The following is a 25,524-nucleotide window of genomic DNA, read 5'->3' as shown; positions in this document are numbered from 1 at the left end:
GGAGAGGCTTGCAGAGCCCACGTGAGGCTGCCTGGGTGTCTCCTCTGGGTCACGGGTTTCATGCTCTGTTTCCCGATGTGCAAGACAGAGCCCAAGCTGCCCACCGACCTCTCTTTTGGGATCTGTAACAAGAGGGCGACCAAGGTAGTGTGTGGCGAAGCTGAGGAGGAAGTGGCAAGCTGCTTTTTGGCTGGTGGCCAGGCAGGTGTCCAGAAATAGAGCCTCGCTGCCCAACCCGGGAGCTCATAAACTGGCGGGAGGGGCCTTCTGTGAGCGAGCCATGCCAGTTTTCAAGAAGCATCCAGAATCACAGCTAGGACCGTAATTCTGCAACATTTCTCTTTTTCCGGGTTCATTTTTTATTGCGGTAAATATATATCCAACATGGAACTTGCCGTTTTTAACCACTTAAAGTGTACAGTTCACTAGCGTTAAACACATTCACGTTGTTATGTGACCACATCACCATCCGTCTCCAGACATTTTTCAACGTCTCGAACTGAAATCTGTACCCATTGAACAATAATGCCCATTCCCGTCTCCCGCCAGCCCCTGGCAACCGCCACTCTGCTTTCTGTTTCCATGAATCCGACTACTCTATGTACCCCATCTAAATGGAATCGTGCGATAAATTCATATTTTTGATGTTTATTTATTTTGAGAGAGAGAGAGACAGAGCGTGAGCAGGGGAGGTGCAGAGAGAGAGGGAGACACAGAACCCGAAGCAGGCTCCAGGCTCTGAGCTGTCAGCACAGAGTCCGACGTGGGGCTCGAACTCATGAGCCATGAGACCATGCCCTGAGCCCAAGTCAACCGACTGAGCCACCCAGGTGCCCCAATAAACTCATTTTTAGTTTACATAAGTAATACATGTTTATATTCTCATAGAAAAAAAAAATCAAATTCTGAAATAACGAGTATAAATGTCAGGATAAATACTGAGATGTCCAAGAAATGTTAACTACCTTATTTTTCTGTAATCAAACCTAGTTTCTATTTCCAGTCCCTTTTTCTACACAGTAGCAGGCGCTTAATCTCTGTTAGTGTAGGGGCTCCCCAGCCATTGTCTCCAGAGGTGTCTCTAATTTTCTAGAGGTCTCCTGTTGTGCCAGAGGCACGGTGCTTGGGTATCAATATTCTTCTTCCTTGGCATCCACTAAGACATTCGATGCTCTCTCAGGCTGTAGGTTCCTAGAAGCATAGCCACACCCCTAGCAAGGCCACACCCTCAGTCTTATCCAGAGGCTCCTCCCTCCCCCCATAGTGCCCCTCCCCCTTTCCCTCCCTCTACTTTCCCGCCTCTGGAGCCACAGGGGACTTGGCTGGGCTCTGCGAGGCCAATCACTTCTTCCTAGCTACTCAACGTCAGTTCTTGGTTCTGCAAGCCAGGTTGGCACTGGGTGAGCAGAAATCCTGAAGGGTGTCTTAGACCTCCTCTCTGAGCACACCCCAGTGCCCGCCAAGAACAAGAACGTTGTCTTCCATAACCACAGTAACATTATCACGCCCACGAAGTTTGACATTGACGTAATATACTATTTTCTGATGCGGAGTCCGTAATCAGTTTTCTCCAAAATGCCCTGTATGACTTTCGGAAGAATCTAGGACCCTACGAACACCAAGGGGCCCTTCTAAGTCCTTGGATCCCTTGGAAGTCTCAGATGCACCCGGCCACCGAAGTTTTGGATGGACTATTTTCTGCCTCTTGTTAAAGTTCTCTCCAGCAAAGGCGGAGTCCAGGGTGGATTCCAGAGTCTACATGAGCCACGTCTTGATGCCCTTTGAGGTTCTATCCTATTTTCAGGTTTCGACTGCGGTCTCCCTCCCTAAGGCCAGTCCTCCTCCTGCTCACCGTGGTGGGGGTTTGGGAGTGAGGCCTGCAGCCCCCTCCCACTGAGAAGTGAAGTAGGGGTCTGTGTGTGTGCAAGGATGCTGTCTCAGCACCTCACAGGAGCCCTCCCGGGACCCCCAGAGGCCCGGACCCCACCCTCCCATTGCCGTGACAACCACTTCTGTGAGGACATGAACACTAAAGAATTGTGGGTGTGGGGGGGGGGCGGACACGCCAGAGCCTCATCACATCAGTGATCGCAGAACTTTATGATCATGAAGAAGAAAGAACCCGTGTCTTTATCTTCCAACCCCAAAGTAAGGGGCAGGCTGGGACAGAGGCAGGAGCCAGGACGGCTGATCCTGGCAGTCCTGCCTGCTGTGAGCTACTCCCTCTTTTTTGTAAAAACAAACAAACAAACAAAAAAAAAACAACAAAGGTGGGGGGCAGAGAGAGAGAGAGAGGGAGAGTCCCATTCAGGCTCTGAGCCGTCAGCACAGAGCCAGACTCGGGGCTCAAACTCACCAACCGTGAGATCACGACCTTAGCGGAAACCAAGAGGTGGACGCTTAACCGACTGAGCCCCCCAGGCGCCCCGAGAACTTCTGCCTCCTAACTGGCTTCTCCTTCTCTCCTCAGGAGACCAGAGAAGCTTGGGGAGCTGCAGGGGCAGAAGATCCCTCCTTAAGCACCTTTGATGTATCCTTGACATCCATCTACAACCTCACAGATGATGTGGGCTACCAAGGGAGCCAGGAGCTGACCAGCGTGAGTGCCCCACCCCGGGCCCCCCTCCCCTGGGGTCCCGCACCCCTGGCCCCGCTACCACACGGGCAATTTACCTCACTGGCCTCCTCTAGGAGGTCTTGCGGCAACCTTCCATATCTTCTCGACACCCTTCCAATTCACATCTTTACCAAACACGGCTCGGATTTACTCCTCCCAGAACAAAACACCAACACTGAGAGTAACCGCAGCTTCCACTTACTGAGAACTTCCCGCTGCCTCCCTATCAGGTAGATGTTATTATTACCCCTATTTTTCAGACGAGGAAACTGAGGCCAAGTCAAGTTAAGTGACCCTCCCAAGATCGGATAAGTAGGAGGCAGAGACGCTAGAGTCTGAGCTGTGTGTCTGAGCCGAGGTATCACACAGAACCGCCTCCCCCGCTGGCGGCCAACATTTACGTGCGCGCAACGCGCTCGGTATAGGAACTTAGCTCTTGGTTTATTGGAGAGAGGCTTTAAATGCTAGTTTCTGTTAGCAGTGACTGACAATACATCGCTTGTATTTAAATGTTAAGTTTTAAGAGAGAGAGAGTGGGGAGAGGGGCAGAGACGGAGAGAATCCCAAGCAGGCTGTCAGCGCAGAGCCCACGTGGGGCTTGATCTCACTAACCCTGAGACCATGACCTGAGCCGCAATCAAGAGTGGGACGCTTCACCGACCGAACCACCCAGGCGCCCCAAGCTGCTCACATTGAAAGTGCACCGTTTGGTGTGCGGGCGTGTATGATGGCCACAATCAAGATAATAGACGTATCCGTCCCCCCCCCCCAAGGGTGAGCAGCCAGGGGTTCCAGAGCAGAGTCCTTAGACGGCTGGTATCTGCCTTCCATAGTGGGTCTGTATGTAACGAAAGCACCTGCCCTGGGACCCTTGGAAAGAGGCCAGCTGTCCACCGCGCGCTGGGATAAGCCTGCGGTGAGGCCCGGGAGCGTCCACCGGGGGGCAGGCTTCCGCCGACGCCCGCGGCCCAGGCTCGCCTCTGACCTCAGGGCTTCTCTGCCTCCCTTCCCCCCTCAGACACGAAGCCCCGTATGTAACGGGACGGGTCAGTGGAGAGCGCGCTTCATCCCCTGCTCTCGGATTCCCCAAGGAGGAAGACCCCGGCCTCGCTCGGTCCAAGAGGCGGAAGCGCAGCAAGGTCGCCACCGTCCGGCCGAGGAGGGACAAGGCGAAGGACGAGGACGCGGACGAGGAGGACGAGGACGCCGAGAACGAGGGGCCGCCCCGGGCCGCGCGGTCCCCGAGGGTGCGGCGGAAGCGCCACCCGTCCTCGCGGACGCGCCCGCTGCGGCAGGAGCACCGGGGCAGCTCGGAAAGCAGCCCGAGCACGCTCACGTCCAAGACCAAGTCTTCCCGCTGGAGCCTGGCCGGCTTCCGCCGGTATCTGTGCAGCTGCTGCGACCGGCGGCGGCGGTAGGGGGCGGGCGCCGAGGCCGAGACGGCGGGGGAGGCCGGGGGCGCGGGCGAACCCCCCCCCCCCCCGGGGAGGGCTCGGCCCGGCCCCGCCAGCGAGCACCGCACGCAAGAGGCTCCCGGGGGCGCGCCCAGGGACCAGGAGGACGGACAGGATCATCCGGCTCCCATGTAAATAAAGCAGAGTTTATTTTGGGGCCCGGAAGGTCCTAGCCTGATGATTGCAGGTTTGTCTCTAGATGGACTGCATGATGGATGGACGGACGGACGCATGGATGGACGGATTGGGGAGAACGCGCATCCTCTTTCTTCCTCCCCACCTCCCCCCCCCCAACCCCCGCGTCTCTGAACACTTTCTCACCCTTTCCAGCTCCGTCTGAATTTCTGTCTCTAATGCAGAGGCCTCGGGAGAGGTGACGAGGCCTTTGAAACCCTGGAAGGACTGGAGCTCCAAGAAGGAGGACAGCAAGGGGCCGGAGGCCTGAGGGGACTGACCTGGAGTCCTCTTGCTACAGGGTTTCCCCTCCAGAGTTCTGCTTTTCTTCTGGTGACTCTCAGCTCAAAGCAACGCTTTGGGCTTTGCATTTCGCAAACAAGACTACCTTAACGACAGCCGTCTGCTAAACAAGCCTGGCCTCTCAGGCTTCCTTCCTCGCCCGAGTAACAGGAGAGGGGCCTGGCCCTCCAGAGCCCCCCACCTTGCCCCTGCCCGGCAGGCTGAGGGTCCAGAGGGCATGTCTGCGGTGGGGGAGACACAGCCGGCCTCAGTTAGGTTCCCTAGAAGCGGAGGCCGTGAGGAAGCAGGATGGGGCAGGAAGAGAGCCGAGCAGGGCTATGGCCTTCTCAGTCTTCCTCGCCGCCCGCCGGGGTCTAGGGAGCTGTGGCGCGAGAGTCAGCCCACAAGATTGGCAGCACTTTTGAGCCATATCAGCACTGCGGGCTGCCCGAGGTTGGGGGGCGTGGGTACCTCCCCCAGCAAGGCAGCTCCAGCTTGATGCAGGGTCACTGGCTGCGAGCTGTGAGCAGGCAGCCCCGAAGGAGCCCGGAGTGGGTGCTGGCCGGCCGCGGGATCTGCCCGGGGACCAGACGGCGACCTCTAGCAATCACTGAGCTCTGTGGTATTTCCCAGTACAGATTTACCTTCGGTAAATGCCGCACGCGTGCATTACAGCAAAGTGCATTATGGTGAAGTGCATAAAATAAAAACACAAATAAGGGAGAAAGGACGGCCCTTCCGTCCAGAAAAACTGCAACCAACCAACCAACCAAGGAACAAGTCGGAAACGGGCGCTCAAACCAGAGCGATCACTGCTGCAGCGGGACCGGCAATCGAGGTGAAATTATGGATGAAAATTTGAGGAGAAACAGGAAATTTGCATAGTTTCCAAGTCTCTCCCTCACAATAGTTATTTTTTTATTTTTTATTTAAAAAATTTGAATATTTATTTCTGTGAGAGACAGAGACAATGCGAGGGGGTTAGGGGCAGAGAGAGAGGGAGACGCAGAATCCGAAGCAGGCTCCAGGCTCCCAGCTGTCAGCACAGAGCCCGACGTGGGGCTCGAACCCACAAACCGTAAGATCATGACCTGAACTGAAGTCGTACGCTCAACCGACTGAGCCACCCAGGCACCCCTGCCTCACGATGTTTATTAATTACATGGGTAAAATAGTAACTTTACAGAGGGAAACCCAGCGGGAACCACACCCTTTCAACTAAGTTGTCAAGGCTACCGAGACCGACAGTAAGAAGCTCCGACATCACGCAACCTGCCGTGATGTGCGGAGAAGGCCCGTGGCTTTCGTGGCAGCCTCATCAGAATGCATAACCATCCGGGCACAAGAAACTTCCCACAAACCCAGACTGAGGGACCCTGTCTAAAATAATTGACCAGTAGGGGCGCCTGGAGGCTCAGTCCGTTAAGCGTCTCACTGCAGCTCAGCTCATCATCTCACAGTTCGTGGGTTTGAGCCCCGCGTCGGGCTCTGTGCTGACAGCTCAGAGCCTGGAGCCTGCTTCGGATTCTGTGTGTCCCTCTCTCTCCGCCCCTCCCTTGCTCTCTCTCTTTCAAAATAAATAAATAAACATAAAAGAAAAATACATTCACGTCGTTGTACGACTACCACCCTCCGTCTCCAGAACCCTTCATCCCGCAATACTGAAACTCTGTCCCCAGCAAACGCTAACTCTCCGTTCCCCTCCTCCCAACCCTGGTGATCACCACCTACTTTCTGTCTCTGTGATTTTGACCACGCTAAGTATCTCATGTAATCATATAGTATTTGTCTTTGTTGTGACTGGCTTATTTCACTTAGTATGATGTCCTCAGGGTCCACCTGTGTTATAGCACCTTTCCAAAGCTGAGTAACATCCCACTGTGCGTCTATACCACAGCCTGCTTGTCTGTCCATCCATCAGTGGGCGGCTGGGTTGCTCCCATGTTTTAGGTCCCGTGAGTAATGATGCTATGACCATGGGTCTACAAATATCTCCGTAACACCCTGCTTTCAGTCCTTTGAGTCTTTACCCACACGTGGCATTGCTAAATCATGTGACAACTCTATTTTTCATTTTTTCGGAAACTGCCCCCAACCACACTGTTTTCCACAGACGCTCTCCCATTTCACATCTTCACCGATACTTCTTGTTTTCTGGTTTTTTTTCCTAATAGTAGCCATTATAATTGGTGTGAGGAAAATCTCGCTGCACGTTCTTTTTTATTATTTTTATTATTTTTTTTTATTTTTTACAATTTACATCCAAATTAGTTAGCCTATAGCGAAACAATGATTTGAGGAGTAGATTCCTTAGTGCCCCTCCCCCATTTAGCCCATCCCCCCCTCCCACCACCCCTCCCGTAACCCACAGTTTGTTCTCCATATTTAAGAATCTCTTCCGTTTTGTCCCCCGCCCTGTTTTTATATTATTTTTGTTTTCCTTCCCTATGTTCATCTGTTTTGGCTCTTAAAGTCCTCATATGAGTGAAGTCATAGGATTTTTCTCTTTCTCTGACTAATTTCACTTAGCATCATACCCTCCAGTTCCATCGACGTAGCTGCAAATGGCAAGATTTCGTTCTTTTTGATTGCCGAGTAATACTCCCTTGTATATATAGACCACATCTTCTTTTTCCACTCATCCATCGAGGGACATTGGGCTCTTTCCATCCTTTGGCTGTTGTCGACGGCGCTGCTGTAAACGTGGGGGTGCATGTGTCCCTTCGAAACAGCCCACCTGTGTCCCGTGGTAGTGTAATTGCTGGGTCGTAGGGTAGTTCTGTTTTGAGTTTTTTGAGGAACCTCCATAATGTTTTCCAGAGTGGCTGCACCAGCTTGCATTCCCATGAACGTTCTTTTTTTATTCAGATTTTATTATTTAAGCACCAGCTTGCATTCCCATGAACGTTCTTTTTTTATTCAGATTTTATTATTTAAGCCCTCTCTGCACCTACTGCGGGGCTCGAACTCACAATCTCGAGATCAAGAGTCACATGTTCCGCCCACCCAGCCAGCCAGGTATCCCTCACTGTAGTTTCGATATATATTAACCCCTTATCAGATATATCATTTATTGTTTATTTTTTTATTTCATTAATTTTTGCTCTACTCTTGGTTTTTCTACCCTTCTCCATTCTTTGGGTATATTTTGCTATTCTTTTTTTTTTTTTTAACTTCTTCAGATGGCTACTTAACTCATTGCTTTTCAATTTTTCTTCTTTTCTAATGTACATATTTAAGGCTATGAACTTTCTTCTACATACCGCTTTAACTGCATTCCATCAGTGTTGATAGGTAACTCTTTGTTATAGTTTGGTTTTAAAATATTTTATAAATTCAAAATGTTGCCTCTCTGTTTTAATCTGAGAGGGAGAGCGAGTGTGCTGTGCATGCGCAAGTTGGGGAGGGGCAGAGAGAGAGAGAGAGAATCCTAAGCAGAGTCCGACACGGGGCTGGAACTCACCAACCCTCAGGTCACGACCTGAGCTGAAGTCTTGTTTAACCAACTGAGCCACCCAGGTGTCCCATGTATCTTATTTTTTGTTAAGATTTTATTTTTGGGTAATCTCTACACCCAATGCGGGGCTCAAATTCACAACCCTGAGATCAGGAGTCACATGCTCCACTGACTGAGCCAGCCTGGCACCCCCCAAAAAATCTCTATCTTAGAATTAATGATATATGTTGGTCCCTATGGCTATTGTCTCCCTGCCTAGCCTCCCAATTACAGACAGAGGGGTATTCAAATCTATGACTGAGGGCTTTTCTGATTCTCTTTGTAGCGCTCTCAATTTTTTTTTTTCTTTCTATATATTGAGGGCAGGTCATTAGATGCATAAATACTTAGGATTAGTCTGTTTTCCCAGTGAATGTTACCTTTTATCATTATGAATGAACCCCCTTTACCTCTTAGTGTTTCTTTTGGCCTGAAATTCTGTCTGATCTATTATTAGTACAGTCCCCTCGTTTTCTTCTGGCTTGCGTTTGTAGTGTATCTTTTCCCAGACTTTTACTTTCAATCTTTCTGTTTTCTTATGTTCTATAAATGTCTTGTGGTCACCCCCAGCCCCTCCCGCAGGGAATTCGGAATGTTTCGCTTAAAAGGGAGTGGTTAAAACCAGCCCCTTGCCATGACTCTCTGGGACACCAGCTTCTCCTGGAGTCTTCGCCCTATCCCTCCTCCCCGACTGCTCTGCAGGCAGGGATGTGGTCCAGGCGGCGGGGAGGCCGATCGTCCCCGCGGGGCAGCTGGCCTGGGAGTCACCAGCACGGCCCCTGGGAGGCCGCTCCCGGCGTGGCTGCTTGCTCACTGTGGGAGCGGGGGGTCTACAGACGAGCAATCTCTGGGCACCAGGGTGCTGGCTGCCACTGGGCGTCTTGACCCCTGGGTCCTCTCCACGGACAGCAAGGACACAGGCGTGTGTGCTAACTCACACGCATCTACAAAATACTTTTAGCTGGATCCGTATTAAGCTGAACATGGGTTCGTGTTCTAATCCGTGACCACATGAGTCCTTCCGGCCTCACTCCCCCGCTCATCTGTCCACTCCCCACCCCAACAGAGAGAAACCGCACCCCCCTGGCCGTCCCCCACTTGCTTACATTGTCAGTTGTGGCAGACGTGCACGGTGGTCTCGGAACCGTTGACAGTACATCCGCGGGACGCAATCAACAAGGACGCGGCGCTATGTTTCTTCTGCCTTGAGTTGTAAAGATTCCGCTAGTTTCCGAGTTACTTCTGTCAGCATCTACCCCCGTCCTGCAAGTGCAGTGACTTCATACATTCAAAACGTAGTTGCAGTCTCTGGTCACGTTCCTCATCCCGTCCTGGGGTCCCCTGACCTCCGAGATGACACGTGGTTTTCAGTTTGCCTGCACGAAGGTTCGCTCTGCTCTAAGTGCCACGCGTCCACCATTACAGTGCCACACAGCATCGGTTCACACCCCGAAACGCCTCCTAGGGTAACGTCTTGACCACGTGTCTTCTCTCTTGCCTTGGTTTGGAGTCGTCGCCTTCGTTTCGTTTTGTCCTTCCGGTCACTTGGCAGCTATTACACGGTTTTTCTCTTTGGTGGCTTACAAAACATTTGTCCTCGACTTAGCGGCAGCTACCACGAGCTGGCACCCTGTCCTTTACCAGCACAACGCGAAGGCCGCGCGGTGCAGGCTAACCCCAACCCCACCGTCTCTGACTCTGGAGCCGCCGAGTCACAAGTCCCAATTCCTGTATTTTATTTATTTATTTATTTATTTATTTTTAATTTTTTTAACGTTTTATTCATTTTTGAGACAGGGAGAGACAGAGCATGAACGGGGGAGGGTCAGAGAGAGGGAGACACAGAATCTGAAACAGGCTCCAGGCTCTGAGCTGTCAGCACAGAGCCCGACGCGGGGCTCGAACTCACGGACCGCGAGATCACGACCTGAGCCGAAGTCCGCTTAACCGACTGAGCCACCCAGGTGCCCCATCAATTCCTGTATTTTAAACACCACGAGAAAGAAGCCCCAGGGCGGCTCAGTCGGTTGAGCGTCTGAGTCTTGATTTCAGCTGAGGTCATGATCCTAGAGTCGTGGGCTGGAGCCCCGCATTGGGCTCTGTGCTGCGTGTGGAGCCCGCTTAAGATTCTCTCCCTCTCCCTCCCTCCGCACCCTTCTCCCCAGCTTGTGCACGCGCTCGCTCTCTCTAAAACAAAACAGAACACCCCACCATGAGACATCATCCCTTTTGTTTTATGGAGTTTACACACACACGTTTACCATTGTCCTTTGTTTTTTCTTTTTCTTATGACCCAAGATCACCCCACACGTGAGTCGGCCGGTGGTGGTCTCAATTTGGGTTTGTCTGAAGATACCTTTATCTTACCTTCACGTTGGAAAGACGTTCTCGCCCGGCGCCGCATCCCAGACTGGGGGGAGTAGCATCCACCCCGTGGGCTTCCGCGTCGCGGGTGGGACGTGGGCGCTGGTCTGCCGCTCCCTCGAGAGCCCGCTGTCTTGATTGTCCGGTTGCTTCCAAACATTTTCTCTTCGCTTGCGCCTTTCTGCAGACTGCTGTTCTCATTCCTGCAGTTTCCACCACTTGCCCCCCACCCCCCGCTGTGTCCTCCCCTCCCCCCGCCGTGGGAGCTGCCAGCCCGGTGAGTCCGCCCGCGGACACCCTGACGCCGCTCACTCCACTTGGCCCTTTTCCGATCCTGCCAGGTCTGTTTTTGTGGCTTCCAGCGGGAGAACCGGCCAGGCTGAGTCTCGGAGTTCAAGGCTAAACCTCCTGACTTCACTTGCAGAAGGTCTGGATGCAATAGTTTGCTTTGTCTGGGCCTTTTTACCTGAGGTAAGAGTCTTGCCCTATCGGCAGAAGAGGGCAGTAATGACCTTCCTACGCCCCGCCTCCCAGCCCTGACGGGGTGGGGGTGGCGGCATCCTTTAACACCTGTGGCAACTGAACCCCCTTCAGCGTCCTCGGGTCCCGCTTTATTAAACTCCCTAAAACCGAGTCTTCTTCGGCCGGCCTCCTCTCCCCCAGAAAGCAAACACCAAGACATCCCGACAACAAAGACCACGTCGTTTATTTACAAAGGCCAGTGTGGAGGTTGGGGAGGTCAGGAGGGAGAGCCACACACACCCTCTCCGGATTGCTCAGGACGCTTTCCCACTCGGGAGACAATTGTGCCCCTCGCGCCTCCATATTCTCAGCCACGGGTCCTCCGAGCAGCTGCGCGAAGCCGCAGAGAGAAGAGGCGACAGGAGCCTCCCCTGCGCTCGACACAGCAGCGTCCAATTCCACACCAAAGGCGTCGCCGCGGCCCTCTCCTTCCCTTCCTCAAATAGAACTCTCTGGCCTGGAAGGAAACGGTGAAGGATCCAAAGGCCGGGGCTGCAGGGGTAGGGACCCCTCTACTGTTCCCCGACAGCTTCAGGACCACACTGCCCTTGGGGTGCCCGGTGCCCAGAGGCCCAGGACCTAGCTCCCTGGACTGTGTGCACTCCTGCCCCGGACCAGCCCTCCTGCCTACCTCTCTGGTGGGAGACAGCTCGGAACCAGAAACCAACAAGGAATCTGCTGTCCTATGCCGCTCGAGTGTGTGTGTGTGTGTGTGTGTGTGTGTGTGTGTGTGTGTGTGAGTACCCACCGCATACACACCCGCTGCTGAGACAGACCCCAATCCCTTCGTGTCTCGTGAGGGGGACTGAGACCCTGGTACCTGGGGATGCAGGCGGGTCCTGGAAACGGAGCCGGCAGGAGCCCCCGTGAACCGTGTCGCTTGGCTTCCTGAGCCCTTCCTGCGGCTCAGACCCCGTTAGCATCTCCAGGGCCCTCTGCCAGGCCTGAGCCTGGACCCCGCCTAAGGGAGCTCCGTGGGGCCTCCACTCCCAAAGTGTCCATTCCAAGTTCCAGCCGCTGAGCCTGCGACTCAGTTCGTTTTCCCATCCCCCTCCTCCAGAAAATCTCTTCCCTCCTTTGCACCCAACTCCATCGGGCCGGTCCAGGGCTCGGTTCCTCACACAGAGTGTGGTGTCTGGTCTCCCCCTTCGGACGGGACATCCCAACAAAGCCTGGATGAAGGGACCAGGATGGGGGGGGGCGGGGGGGGGGGATGGAAAAGAGAGCCTGTCCCCACCCCCCCAACCGCCAGCCCTGCTTCAGTGTGTGGTCCCAGCAGGGGTCAGGCTGCAGGTGGAGAGAGAGAGACAGAGGAGTCGCCACAAGTAACCAGACAACAAGCAGAGCCCTAGAGGCACACACGAAGACCCCGCCCCAGTCCCTCCTCCCACCCAGCATGGCCAGGCCACCGCCACCAGAGGTCTACGGGCTGTGCCAGGAGGCGGTGGGGCCAGGAGCTGGGGCCGACCGGCGACACTGTGAAAACCACTTGAACAGCCCTGCTGGAGCAGGGCCCAGAGCAAAGACTCCATAAGAGATGTACAAGTAAACCCAAAATGCGCAGGGCACTGGGGCGAGGCCGGTGCCCCTAAAGTCACCCTGCTGTCTAGAGAGGACGGGGCGGGGAGATGGGCTGCAGGCAAAGGGCAGGGGCCGACAGAGGAGCCAGGCGCTGGTGCCCAGGGAAGGGAGAGGCAGGAGGCGCGGCCGGGGGGTTAGGAGAGCTGCGAGCCCAGGAGTCTCTCGATGGCTGCGTTGACGTCCCCTCCTGTGGCAATCAGGGCCTGCAGGTTAGCTTCACGGTTGATGAAGCCCATGGAGTTGAGCTGCTCCAGCTGCTGCTGGAACCGTACTTCCGGCGTCGTCTGCACCTGCAGAGGACGGGCCTCGTGAAGGGGGCGCAGGGCCACCCCCTTCTGGCGTCTGCACCTGCAGAGGACGGGCCTCTCTGAGTCCGAGGTTTACGGCGCAGAGCAGATGACCAGTAGGTCTTCTCCAGCATCCTCTGACCCAACCAGCGGGCAGGGAAGGGTGAGCCTCAGGGGTCACGGAGCCTGCACCCCACATCAGTCAACGACTGTGTAACAGAAGGTGGGGGGTGCCTTTCTGAACATTTCGAAGTAACAGACGGGCCTAGAGCAGCCTATATTCCTAACCACTTTCTGTCCCTGGAGAGGTTAATGGCGCTCCAGAAGCCAAATGGTGTGTGCTCGGTAAGACGCACGGTCTGCACAAAGTCCACCCCCAGCCCTGCCCCCGGCAGTCTTCAAGCAGGGAGCCAGGGGAAAGGCCAGGGAAGGGCCCCAGGAAAGAAGGAACCTGTTCGATCACGGTTAGCCAATCAACAAACACCATTATTTACAGAAGAGAAGGCTTTTCGTGTCTGACACTCCTATATACATCTCCTGGAAATGCTTTCCCAAAGGATGTGCAGGAAGCACTAGCCTTGGCCGTGAAGGAGCCCAGCAGTGACAGGCCGCCCAGCCTCTGATAGGGTGAACGCACTGTCCCCAGAAGGAAAGGTTGTGCCGAGGGTCACAAAAGCCCCCTAACGTGCAGCACGAGAGCCTTCTCCAGGGTTGGGTGCTGCTTCTTCTCACGGTCCGCAGGATCTAAGCCGGACTGGACCTTCCCTGGTGACTCTTGGTCCAACCCTTCTACAGGGTTCTGTAGAACAGAACCTTCTGCAGAGCTGGGCACACTTACGTTTCCGTCAAAAGGGTCCTCCCAGACGAGTTAGGGAAGCCAGAGAAAGGTTAAGGGCCTCACCTGAGGTCAACCCTACTCCTCACCCAATCCCCTAGCCTTGACTTTGCAACACAGGGTTCTAGTTACCTCCTCCCCCAGAACCCTCCGCGCTAGTCTTGGAGGCGGAGGCTGATTTAATCACCAAAGGACCCTGTGATAGAAGGAAGCAGCGGTAGGACGTGGTGGTTAAGGTGTGTAAACTCAGGAGCCAGCATACCTTGGCCTCATTACTTACTGGCTGCGTGACTCTGAGCAAGCCACTTACCCTCTCTGGGCCTCAGTTTCCCCCTTTTATAACACAGAGATAGCAGCTTCTTTCCAAGGCCGTTGTGAGGAGTGGAGCGAAGGTGCTCTCGCACACGAGGCATGAGAACGGCCCCCAGAGCCCGGTAAGTTCTATCATTACTCTCGTCTCCATCGCACAGCCGCAAAAGCCAACGTGGAGAAGGCGGCAACCGGCCCAAGGCCAGCAAGGGGCAGACCAAGCCCTGCGGGCGGCGGTCCGGCTGGCTCCAAACCCGCTCTGCCTCTCCAGGCTGCCGCCACCCCCCACACCGCCGGCCCCGCAGCCCCGCGTACCTGGGAGTTCCCGCCCCCTGCCAACAGCTGGACCATCTGCTGCATGAGGTGCTGGGGAGCATTGGGAGCCCCCGCTGGAGAAGGCGTGGGGGGGGGCGCTGGCGAGGAGGTGGGGGCCTCGGGCGCAGACCCAGTGTCGCTGCCTGCCGGGGCCGCCGGGGTCCGGGACATCCCGAAGGAGCCAAGGCTGCAGGCAGGAGAGACCAAGAGGTGGGAGGCAGCCTCTGAGAAAGGGATGGGAACGTGAGGTCCAGAAGGCGGAGCGCACAAGCAGGAGAGCAGACCCTCAGAGCGGCGGGGCGGGGCCTGGCGCGGAGGCGGAGCCAGAGCCTTGTGCCCCTCCCCCCCGCCCCGGCCCCGCCCTCACCTGGGTACCAGCCCAGGGGCCTCGGTCTGCAGGGTCTGCAGGCCCTGCTGGATCTGCAGCAGGGCCTGCATGGCGCGGGGGTTGGTGAGCACGGACAGGGACTCCGGGTTCTGCATCTGGCGGGAAACAGGCAAAGGAAGGCAGTGGTGGCAGGACGCAGGCGGCCACCCGGAGCTCTGCTCTGCCTCCCCCCCCACCCCACGCCCCGTGTCCCTGGCCCCGAGAGCCTCACCCACCTGCTGCAGGAAGACGGGGAGCTGGAGGCGGAGCTGCTCCTGCAGCTGGGGGTTCCCCGCGAAGAGCGGCACGTTCACCATCATCTGCGGGGTGAAGGCGGGAGGGAGGCCTGGGCCCACCCGCCCTCAGAATCCCGGCGGCCTGTCTCCCTCGGCACCCCCACCGCCGTGGGAGATCTGGGTCCCCGTGCATCCCGAAGGCCTCCCGGGGGCAGTGAGAGGAGACGGAACCGCGCTCCGGGCCTCGGGCCAGGGCTTGCAGCCCCGCGCCTGGCGTTGACGGTGTCCCCAAGTACAGGGCGACTGAGCACCACGCCACGTTCCGGGCGCTCTACTCGTATGAGCTCACTGCGCCCCCCGGGACGCCGTGAGGGAGGGGCCACCGCCACGGCCACGTACAGGTGAGCAAACTTGGAGGCTCGGGAGGGGCTGAGCTCACGCAGCTGGGGGGGGGGGGGGGGGGGGCGGGACCAGAGACAGGAGCCCAGGCCGTCTGGCTCCCGCGGCTCCCGCCCACTGCGCAGGACCTGCCCCCGCACCGCGTACCTGAGCAGCGAAGTCGGGGTTCTGGGCCAGCGTCTGCATCATGCTGCGCATGTAGGGGGCAGAGATAACGTTCTGCATCAGCTGCGGGTTTTCAGAGATCTGCTGGAGGAGAGCCTGCATCTCGGGGCTGTTGAACACTCCTAGCACGAGGAGGAAGACGACAAGGACAAAGGGGACAAAAGATGGAAACCAGATGCCTGCCCCCCTTCCATCTCCCTTACTTCCAACGTTGAGCCGTTAGGGAGCTCAGAGGGGCGGCGAAAAGCCGACCCCATCAGGGGCGTGGGCCCCAGCTCTGGCCTTGCTTCCGCCCGGCCCCTCTCCCAGCTGCTCTACGGACAAGCAGGTTGGAAACTGGGTCTCATTCCACATGCCCCCCCCCCCCCCCACCGGGGCCGTTCCAGGAAAGGGTCTGACAGAGGTCACATAGGCTCGTGGTTGGCAGTCTTTCTTAGTGGCAGAGGCCCTTTCCTCAAACCAGATGTCACTCCGAACCAAGTGTGACAAGGGACTGGCTGGAGCCCCTCCCACTCAGTCCTTTCTCCTTCTGGGGAAAGTCCGGACCCCCGGACTCAGGAGTACAATTTGAAAGCCACGGGTCATAAGGGGACTGGAGCACACGGAGGGGAAGGGACTCTCCTGATCGAGGTGCCCCCCCCCCCCCCCCCGACCAGGGCATCTACCAGAGACGTCCCCGGGGTCACATGTACAGTCACAGTCCAGATAGTGGGGCCTCCCCAAGGGTTGTGCACAGCCCGCCCCTGTCTGTCCATGGCAAGTCCACACATCCTTCTCCCCCAGCCTCACACCTGCCTGTCCCTGGGAGCGCCCGGTTCCTCCCACACCCACTTGCCCAGGTTGACCCATTTGCCTGGATGGTACCAGCAGTGCTGAGCGCTTCGGAGTGGGGCCTGCTTTACTCTGTGCCGTCACTCAGGCTGCTCCGGGGACGTCAGGACACAGCCCAAACCACCCCTCATCCCAAGGGGGCAGAGCTTCTGCCCCAGGCTGCAGACCCCCCCCTCCGGGGCTTCAGTACAGGCTCACCTGTCTTCAGGAGGCTGCAGCAGTGCGAGCCCCATTCAGTCCTGGGGCAGAGGGACTACCCTGGTGACCCCACTAAGCTCCTTCCAGCCCAGGACATACCTGACCCCAGGCTAGCCGCATTGATCCCAAAGGGGTTGGAGACTGTCGGGTGCACCTGGCTGGTCCCCGATCCTCCGGTGCCCTCCCCCCCGGACCCGGGGGCCTGGGAGGTGGGGGGCGAGGGGCTCCAGGGGTTAGGGAGGGGCTCTCGGTTCTCAGTCCGCAGAGGCTGGGAGGACGAGCTGTCGGAGTTCCCGGCCAGGGAAGAGAAGGGGTTGTTGCCAAACTGGGAGGAGGGAAAGGTTCTGGGTTAAGGACCGAAACAAACCAGGGTGAGGGCTAGGCCCCCCGCGCCTCTCACCTAACAGCCTCCCCTCCCTGGGAGAGGGAGGGGGTGGGAGGTCCTGGAGGCCCTCAGCTCCAGTTCTGGCCTGGAGACGGGCAGCCACACCCTCACCTTGCAGGGTGGGAGGTGGCCAGTGCAGGAGCGGCCAGGGGATGAGGAAACCCCTCAGGTAACTGGAAACTTCCCGCCTTCCCCGAGGGCTCCAAAGACTTGGTCTCTAGTCTCCTTTGTGCCCTGTGGTACTTTACACACACCTCCTCATCGCGTAAGGACACATAGGTCTTCCTCAGGTCTTCAGGGGCACAGGCAAGGTCACCTTTGCGCCCCACCCTTCCCCTGACACTAGTAGGTGCTCAATAAATAATTGTTGGCTTGAGGGGAGCTGGCTCTCTGCTTCAGCCCTGGGCTGCCTCTAGGCGTCCCCCTGTCCAGCCGTCTTGGTCCAATAGGACCTCCCCAGAAGCCCAGGTCTTCTTCATGGCATTCTGTCCCTCCAAGCACACGCAGGGGAGCCCCTCAGGGGCACTCATCTCCGGCTGAGCGTGCCCTCCTTCCGCTGCTTCCCCCGCACAGCCTTCTCCTCGGCCTCCTTCCTTCAGCTACATAGGCCTCCTCAGCACCAGGCTGCCTGCTGTCCCCCAGGATGGCCTCGGGGTCGGCACCCCATCACATGGCGTGCTGCCCAAGGTGGCAATGGAACTTCCTCTGGATCCCCCGGCACCCAGGCAAGAGCTCTGTCCAGCGCTGTGCTCGCTGAGGGAGTCTGTGCCCTATTTCCCTGCTCCAGCCCCCCCATCCTGAGGTCCTGGGTGGTCCTCAGCTGCACAGCTTCAGCCCCTTGTCACCGCGGGGTCTCCTGCTCATTCAGAGCAGGTCGTGGGGACCAGAGCAGCCAAGGCCCTCCAGCTCTGAGCCGGGCTTCCTCCGCCTTACCAGATGCCTGCTGGGATGACAGCCAGTAGGCCAGGGTCTGTGTACCCCAGCCTCAGGCTTTGTCCCTATTTCACACTTCCTGTTCTGGTAACTCACCTGGCACCCACCACCGCTGAGTTCTGGGCCCCCTAGTTTTCCCCATGCTGTCTATAGACTGAATCTCTTTCTGACCACCCTCGGGCAATCACAGCTGCCATTTATTGAGCACCTACTATGTACCAGGCATGTTTCTTCTAATGTTTACAGTAGCCCTCCAATGTACCAGTTCTCAAAGTGTGGTCCTGGGACCCTTGCAAGGCTTAACCCTGGTTTTAGAATTCTGAGATGCTATTTGCCTTTTTTCACTCTTGTTGTTTTCATGAGTGTTCAGTGGCGTTTTCCAGAGGCTATGTGACATGTGATGCTGCACCAGACCGAGCGCGGAAGCAGAACTGGGTCCCACAGCAAGCCAGATGGCAAGGGAGTCTGCAAAAGTTAGAACAAGGCAGCTCTCCTCTAAAGTTTTGTTTTGGAAAATTAAGTTATTTTTTAAGCGAACGCGCTTTTTATATTAACGTGTAGGGTATTTACTGTCATTTTAAAACGAATTAATCGACCTTCTGTAAGTTTCTCGGTCCTAATTGCAGATACAGTGGCTATCAAGAGACCCAACCCACAAAAAGAAAACCTTTTTGAGGTCCTCAATAATTCTTAAGGGTATAAAGGGGTCCTGAGGCCAAAAGGGTCAAGAATCACGGCTGTATTGTATCACTTCCATTTTGAAAACATGGACGCTAAGACTCAGAAAGGTTAAGCAGCTAACTTAAAACTGCACCACCAAAAGTGGTGCATTAGGTATTTGAACCCAGGTTTGCCGACGCCAAAAGTCTGTTCCTTTAGTTATTCCAGTGGTTCTTACAATTCGGCCTGCATCAGAGTTAGCCGGAGGGCTTGTTATAAGCCTTTCTCAGCTCCTTGGTTTTTTTTTTTTTTTTAACCAGATGCATGCATTACTTGGATATACGTTTTTAATTAAATACTTAAATAAAACTTAAACAAATTCCTTTAAAAACTCATAGTTGATCCCGACGAGCACGTTCTAAGATTTGCAACAGCACTGCCAAGAATAACCAAGAAGACGCAGGAGAGTAAGGTGAGGGGTTTGCTCTACCAGAAGCCCAGGCTTAATTAGGACAATGTGGTATCACTGCAAGGACAGACGGACCGACCAGCGGGCCCGCGCACAGTCAGCTAGACTCACACTTATCTGTGGAGATTTGGTGTGGGACGGAGGCGGCGTGAACAAGGAAATCTGTTGGGACAGCACAGACCACGCAGGACGTGGTGCTCTCGTCCACAAGGAAAAAGGAACATGAGATCCCACCCTCCCGCCTGGGCCCTGGTTTGGGGTGTGTGTGTGTGTGTGTGTTCCGTTCGTGAAACTCCATCAAGCCGCACGCTTATGATGTGTGTCCCTTTCTGAAGCCATGTTATTCTCCAAGAAAAGTATTCGTAAGAAATGTTTTTAAAAAGCAGGTTAAGATTATATGAACGGCAGCATGCCACTTCTAGGAGGTTTAAAAATATGCAAAACAATACTCTACATTATTTACGGATACAAACATAGGCCATAAAAGAATCAAAGCGGTAAACACCAACTTCTCGGTGGCAGTCAGCTCTGGAGAGGGAAGGAGCTGTAAACTGGGGCAGGGCTGCACGAAGCTACACTTCTTTCTGTAAAGCTTTATTTGCAAGTATAAAATACGCCCAGGAAATTATAAAAAACACTAACAGTAGTCACCTCTGAGGTAGAAAAGAGGTGGCTGGGAGATGGAACCAGAAGGACGGATCCCCTACTGTTTACTTTGTATAACTTCGGAACTTTGAGGTGTGTAAATATTTGTATCACGTATTTAGTGTAAATTAAACTTAAAGAAAAAAAAGAAACCAAAAGGCACTGATACTACATTCAGGGACGTGAAAGGATGTTGTACTTTTGTGTATACTTCTTACATATTTGGAAGAATCCCTAAGGTACTTTTCAAAGTGCATATTCCCAGGGCCTGATTCCAGAGATTGAGTCAGTAAGAGGCTCGAAGGTGGGAACCAGGAATCTGACGATCGGGGAGCCCCCCTGGGTGATTCTGATGCAGGTGATCCAAGGACCACACTTGAGACACACTGCCTGCCCCACGGCCCCTGAGCCCCCGGGGCAAGAAGTTGTCGGACGCTTTGCACGCTACACCCCGCCCCGCTTCCCTGGGGAATTCTGCTACCTTCCACCCTGCTGCCCCGCCCCATGCCAGGCTGGACCACCCCCGCCTGTGCTGTGAGAACCGCTCTCAAGCCAAGGCCCACTGTCGGAGGGCTGCGTAGGCAAAGAGGCTGACTTGGATCCGGGGATAGGGAATCCTGAGCCCAAACAGCCCTCCCACAGCCCAGCCCCTGGTCCCACCTGTTCCCGGGCAGCACTGAACATCGGCTCTTGGATGTCTGTGTACATGCGGCGGAGGGCGTTATACCCTCCGGGGATGCTCTCCAGGTTGCTCAGGGCCCGGTCCTGGTTCCGCATCATTTCTTGCATCATGGCTGGATTTCGAGCAAGCTCCATGGTCTGGTGGAGAAGGGAGAGAGACAGGAAGAACCCCAGAACCCGGGGGGGCACCAGGCTTGGACGGGGGTGGGCCCTGAGGAGGAGGTCTGTCCCAGGACTAGGGTCCAGGGCCCAGGAACTGCCCCACAGCGGCAGGGTGGCAGGTAAATTCCTCCCTCTACTGTCATCTTGGCTCTGTCCCTGCCTGCAAGGGTAGTCTGCCTGGCTTTGTGCTGCGGTACAATGACCCAGGGGTGGGGGGGCGAGGACAGCAACTTCTCTTCCTCAGGTTCAGGAGGCCCTCGAACCTGAGGCCCTCGGAAGTACAGGGAGCAAAAGGAAACTGGTAGGAAAGGACATGAGGAGGAGGAGGAGGAGGAGGAGGAAGCAGAGGAGAGTAACATCTGAGCACCTATGATACACAGGCACCCAGCTAAGTAATTCACACAACGGAAGTCATGTGCTCCCCATGATAATTGTCCCAAGGAGATATTTCTGTCCCTATTCTGCAGATGAGGAAATAGGCTGAGACTCACTGGGGACACACAGCCGGTTAGTGGTGGGGCCAGGTTTTGAGGCCAGATCACTCTGTCTGTCCAAGACCACACTGCGGTTCCCAGAAGATGACCATAAGTTGGGGAGGGAAAGGATTCACGCTGGGGCGACACGACCAGCACCCTCTAACCCCACCCCCAGGTCTCCGGCCTGGCCAAACCTTGAGAAACCCGTGGACGGGATGGGGGCTCACTCTCAATAAGGGCTGGCCTGTGTCAACTCCAGGGGACAACAGTGCATGACGGGGGACAAAGGGCACCCTGCCTGGGATGCCTTCCCTGTCCCTACTCCCAAGTCCCTCCACAAGTGCTCACTAAAGCACCTTTACGTCTAAGACGGGACCCTGACTCCTTACCCCATAATTCACTCATTCTCTAAGTGTTTCCAGAGTGACTTCCACGCACAGGAGCAATTCTAGGCAGGGAAGAAAACACCCGCAAGTCCTTGCTCCGAAGGCACTTATCTCCAGGGGAACCCAGCACCGGTGCCCACGGCTCCGCTGACGTCATCTCTCCTCTTCCCCCGGGGGACTGGGCCATGAGACAGGGCTCCCGAAGCCTGACACGCCGCCGCTGCCGGGCGTCCTTCGGCCACCAGCCCTGCCCGGCCCAGCCGCGACGCTCCCCGAACACCCTACACCCAGGCCTTTGCACGTGCTGTCCCTCAGGCCTGAACACTCTCCTCTTTTTCTTCCTCCGGCTCATGATTCCTCCTCTGGGTCTCAGCGTGGCTGACACTTCCTCCAGAGCCTCCTCTGAGCGCTCCCCCCCTCCCCGGGGCCAGGAGCCCTTCTCTTAGGGGATCCCGCGACTATGACATCACCAACCACGCCACGTTACTACTGCGCGCTTGCTTGTCCCATTTCCTTTTAAGACCAGAAGTTCCTGGAAAGCCAGGCCTGTGCCTTGTCGTCACTACACCCCCAGTGCTCCAAACAGGGCTGCCGGATGAGTAAGTCACCAAATAAGCCAAGGCAGGGCGAGGTGGGAAAAGTCCCACCGGTGTCTTGCCCGTCCCCACCCCAACCTTCTCTCACACCCACCTGCCTCATGAGCTCCGGGTTGTTGAGCATGTGGCTGATCTCAGGGTTCCGCTCCATCAACTGCTGCATCTGGGGGTTGGCCATGATCATGTGGCGCATCAGGTCGGGGTTAGACATCATGTCCTGGACCAGGGGGTTCTCCATGATCTGCGACAGCATCTCGGGGTTGGACATCAGCTGTCTCTGCATTTGCTGCTGCAGCTCCATGAAGTTGGCGGAGCCCAGGCCCAGGCTGCCCAGGCCCAGGAGGCCCCCAAAGCCAGCTGCGGGGAGGGGCCAGGGTCACGGCCAGCCGCAAAACCCTGCCCCCACCTGGCCACAGCCGCCGAATGCAGGCCTCCGCGACGGGCCCTGTCTGCTTCTGGCATCTCCCCTTTCCGACCCTTCCCCGGGCCCAAGCCCTGGCCCGCTGCCGGCAGAGACGGGAGCCTAGCAGACCGAGACCTCTCCGGAAGCCGAGGCCGAGAGCCGGGCACGGCACTGAGCAAAGAGACGGCGACCAGCGATGGCCTGCTGAACGAGCCTAGACACTCCCCAGCTGGCTGCTGCTGGACCCACTCTGTCCCCAAACTCCAATATCCTCACCCAGCATTCCCCACGTCCGCAACCTCATTTCTCCCGTCCCCTTAACGTTCACCCATGCTCCCCTCCTCCGGGAGGCCCTCATAGACGGATGTCCTCCCCTGCTCCGCTCAAGCAGCAATGTCTGGAACCCTATGTCCAGGGGTTCCCTGTCCCCATCAGACCAGGAGCAGGGACCATGTTTCTGCCTCCTCTTGGCTCTCCCCCGCGCCCTAGCCCAAAGCAGGACTGTGACCTCCTCCCTCAGGGCTTACAGAGTATGGATGCAGTAGCGCTGGGGGGTCCCTCCCCGGCCCCTGGGGAGGGCCCCCCCCCACTGCTCCTCCGGCTTCCGCTGCCAGCATCCGAAGTGGCGCTGCCAGAGGTGGAGGGCTGGGCAGGGGCGGCGGGTGAAGCAGGCGTGGTGGAGGGTGCCGAGGCAGGGTCTGGAGTGGACGGGGAGGAAGCAGTGGTGGCAGCTGGGTCTGGAGCCCTGAGGACAGAGAAGTGAAGTCCCAGCTGAGGTGAGCTCCAGAGGGAAGACGGTGATCTCAGAGGAGGACTTTCGGTGCTCTACTACCCTATCACAAGCCACCTCCTGAGCAGCCCTCAGGCGGGGGTGCAGTAACGCTGGGGGCAGTTAGTAATTCAGGCCGAGGGAGAAGCTAGCACCATCTGCCTCCGGGGCATTCTGGGAGAGGTGAGTCCCGGACCTTGCAGGGCCCTCCAGGTACAGGTGAGTGACGGGGAGGGGCGGGGGGGGGGGGGAGGCCTGATCGGAAGTTGGATGTGCTCCTCTCCTGGACTTACTTCTGAGGGGTCTTGATGACCAGATGGACAGTGAGCCCATCCTTGATCCCATGCTGGTTCAGGGTGTCCCCATCCTTGAGGATCTTGCCTGCGAAGATCAGGACCAGCTGATCCTGCTGAGCCTTAAACCTCCTGGAGATCTCCTCTTTGAACTGTGGTCAGGAGGCAGAAGTCACTGTGGAGGCTCCTGGGCTCCACCCCCCAGGGACCCTGCCTCTAGCCCCCCGGGGAAGTCCCTTCTGTAGTCTCAACTCCATCCAGCCTGCTGCAATAAGCAGGCCCCTTTGTTAACCAAAGAGAAGGACCGGTGACGTCCCCTCTCAGCTCAACCCCTGGGGTCTCCCACCCCATAAGGCCCTGGCTGCTTCCTGCCACCCCCTCCGCAGTCCCTCTGCCCAGCTCCCTGTGAGGGCCCTGCCCTGCTGGCCCCTGCCCATCCCAACTCCTGCAACAGCCTTCCACCCAGGCCCTGTCCACCCCACCCCACCCCGCCCCGCCTCCGTTCTCAGACCCCAACTTTCCTCACACCCAGCCATCTTGCAACAACTAGGACAAACGCATCCCAGCAGTGACTCCTCAGGAGTTAAGAGTCTCAGTCCCATGAGATACGTATGAGTCATTATCTCCATTTTAAAGGTGAGAAAACTGAGGCTCAGAGCAGTTACGTAACTGCACTGAAACGCAGGACTTGACCCCAAAGCCCCAGCTCTTGACCAAACACACTGTCTCTCAATTCAAGCTGACTTCAAATTCAGCTTTGCAGGGCAGAGAATGTAAGTTCTGGAATGCAGTCACTTCACAAGGGGGGAGAGGGAGCAGTGATGGCACTAAAGACTGGCTTGGGAGAGCGAGACTCCCCAAATCTATCAGCTCTCCCCTCCAAAACAAACTTAAACCAAAACAGACACTCTCAGTAAAGAGTGCACTTGCTAAGCAAACGCAGCTTCCAGAGCCCTTCCTTCCAACCAGATGGCCTGTGTTAAGCCCCGCCTGCGTGAAATTGTGGAGCAGCCACAGGAGGTGCGAACACAGGAAAAGCTCCCTCATTCACTCATTCAACACACTTTTATTGAGCACCTACTGCACACCGTAAGTCCCAGAGAGGCCGAGGGCCCACCGTAACCCCCTCGATTTGGGAGCGTCGGAAGGATCCGGGCCCGGGGAAATGCTCCCCCGGCGCCCCGCGTCCCAGAACCCGGAGGCGCCCCCCGCCCGCTCTCCTGGCGCAGCGCCGTGCCCGGAGCCCTCCCGGCCTCGGCGCCCCGGCTCCCCGGCCATTCCCCGCGGCGCACGCTGCCCTCAAGGCCCTGGTCCTTCCCCTGCGCGGTGCCAGGTGCCCCCCTCCCCACTCTCCGCCACGCCCCCAGCCCAGGCCACAAGGCGCGCCCCGGCCTCGCGTCCGCCGCACGCGCCGCGCTCGCCGGCTCCCTCTCGCCGGACGCCCCCAGCCCCGCTCCGCGCCTCCCGCCCCTCCGAGAGCCTGCGGGGCCCCCGCCCGCCGCCCCAGCGCCTCGGGGCCACCCCTCTCTTCGCAGACCCCTCCTCCGCGACCCTCGCCGCGCGTACTACCTCCTTGACGGAGGCTCGATCGCAGATCACGATTTCCTCCTTGTCCTTGGGGGTCTTGACGGTGACCCGAATGGGGGGCCTGGCCTCGGCCCCGCTCGGCTCCGCCATGCCGCCGCCGCCACCCGGCCGCCCGCCAGCCCGCCCCGGCTCCTCCTCCTCCTCCTCCTCCTCCTCCTCCCCGCCCGGCCGGCCGGCTCGACTCCGGCCTCCGCCCCTCCGCACCCCCCCCCCTGCCCTGCCCTCCCCTCCCCGCGGCCGCGCCGCCCTCCGGACCAGCGGCGCCCACAGCGCCCCGGGCGGCCTGGGGGGGCACTGCAGCCGGGGCCGCGCCGCCGCACCGGGCCTCACGGGGCGGGGCGGGCTCCCCACGACAGCCGGCAGCCAGCCCAGGCCGGCCGCCTCCGCGGGGACTCCCGCTCGCGGACAAAACGCTGTCCCCTCACCGCGTTGGCTCCGTTCCCGGGCCCCTCCCGCCTCGGAGGCTGAGTTCGCCCACTTCTGGACGTCCACCCAAGATCTCACCTCTAGGACTGACTATGCCCCCGAAGGTCGTGGCCTGCACGACGTTACTAAGTACGGCTCCGGGAGCCTGGGTTCGGCGGGCGCGGCCTTTCTGAGCCTTTCTCATCCCACAGGGCCGTGCATAACGTAGGAAACTGCTTTCA

The 25,524-nt window shown here is 57.2% G+C and overlaps 1 protein-coding gene across 5 annotated transcripts; it reads right to left on the bottom strand.

The window, feature by feature from the left end:
* Window positions 1-11,072: 11,072 nt before the first annotated feature.
* Window positions 11,073-24,987, bottom strand: UBQLN4 (ubiquilin 4). 5 transcript variants are annotated; one of them, XR_006213842.1, is made up of 12 exons: window positions 24,860-24,987; window positions 23,291-23,442; window positions 22,756-22,973; window positions 21,920-22,182; window positions 20,185-20,343; window positions 16,532-16,757; window positions 15,386-15,525; window positions 14,840-14,923; window positions 14,604-14,719; window positions 14,237-14,460; window positions 11,730-12,838; window positions 11,073-11,366 (listed from the first exon to the last, which is right to left on the bottom strand). XR_006213842.1 is itself a non-coding variant. In XM_042975899.1 (11 exons), the coding sequence occupies exons 1-11, from the start codon at window positions 24,965-24,967 to the stop codon at window positions 12,687-12,689; spliced, it is 1,842 nt and encodes a 613-aa protein (XP_042831833.1). In that variant the 5' UTR covers window positions 24,968-24,987; the 3' UTR covers window positions 11,073-12,686. The 5 variants fall into 5 exon arrangements, 4 of the variants coding, with proteins under 4 accessions (XP_042831833.1, XP_042831836.1, XP_042831835.1 ...); XM_042975899.1 differs by having other exon boundaries at window positions 11,073-12,838; XM_042975902.1 differs by having other exon boundaries at window positions 11,073-12,780.
* Window positions 24,988-25,524: the final 537 nt, after the last annotated feature.

The sequence above is a fragment of the Panthera tigris genome, chromosome F3, assembly GCF_018350195.1.
Source record: "Panthera tigris isolate Pti1 chromosome F3, P.tigris_Pti1_mat1.1, whole genome shotgun sequence".
Taxonomy (NCBI): domain Eukaryota; kingdom Metazoa; phylum Chordata; class Mammalia; order Carnivora; family Felidae; genus Panthera; species Panthera tigris.
Note: the sequence above shows the minus strand (reverse complement) of the source record. Positions and strands in the feature narration are given on the sequence as shown.

What these genes read in the sequence shown, in the direction of transcription:
- UBQLN4 (XM_042975899.1), bottom strand. Translation starts at nt 24,967, where the DNA reads ATGGCGGAGCCGAGCGGGGCCGAGGCCAGGCCCCCCATTCGGGTCACC. An exon ending in ATCGAGCCTCCGTCAAGGAG is followed by an intron (nt 23,443 to 24,859) that starts GTAGTACGCGCG and finishes TCCTGACCACAG; the next exon opens with TTCAAAGAGGAGATCTCCAG. An exon ending in GCCCCTGGGCTGGTACCCAG is followed by an intron (nt 14,461 to 14,603) that starts GTGAGGGCGGGG and finishes TCCCTTTCTCAG; the next exon opens with AGGCTGCCTCCCACCTCTTG.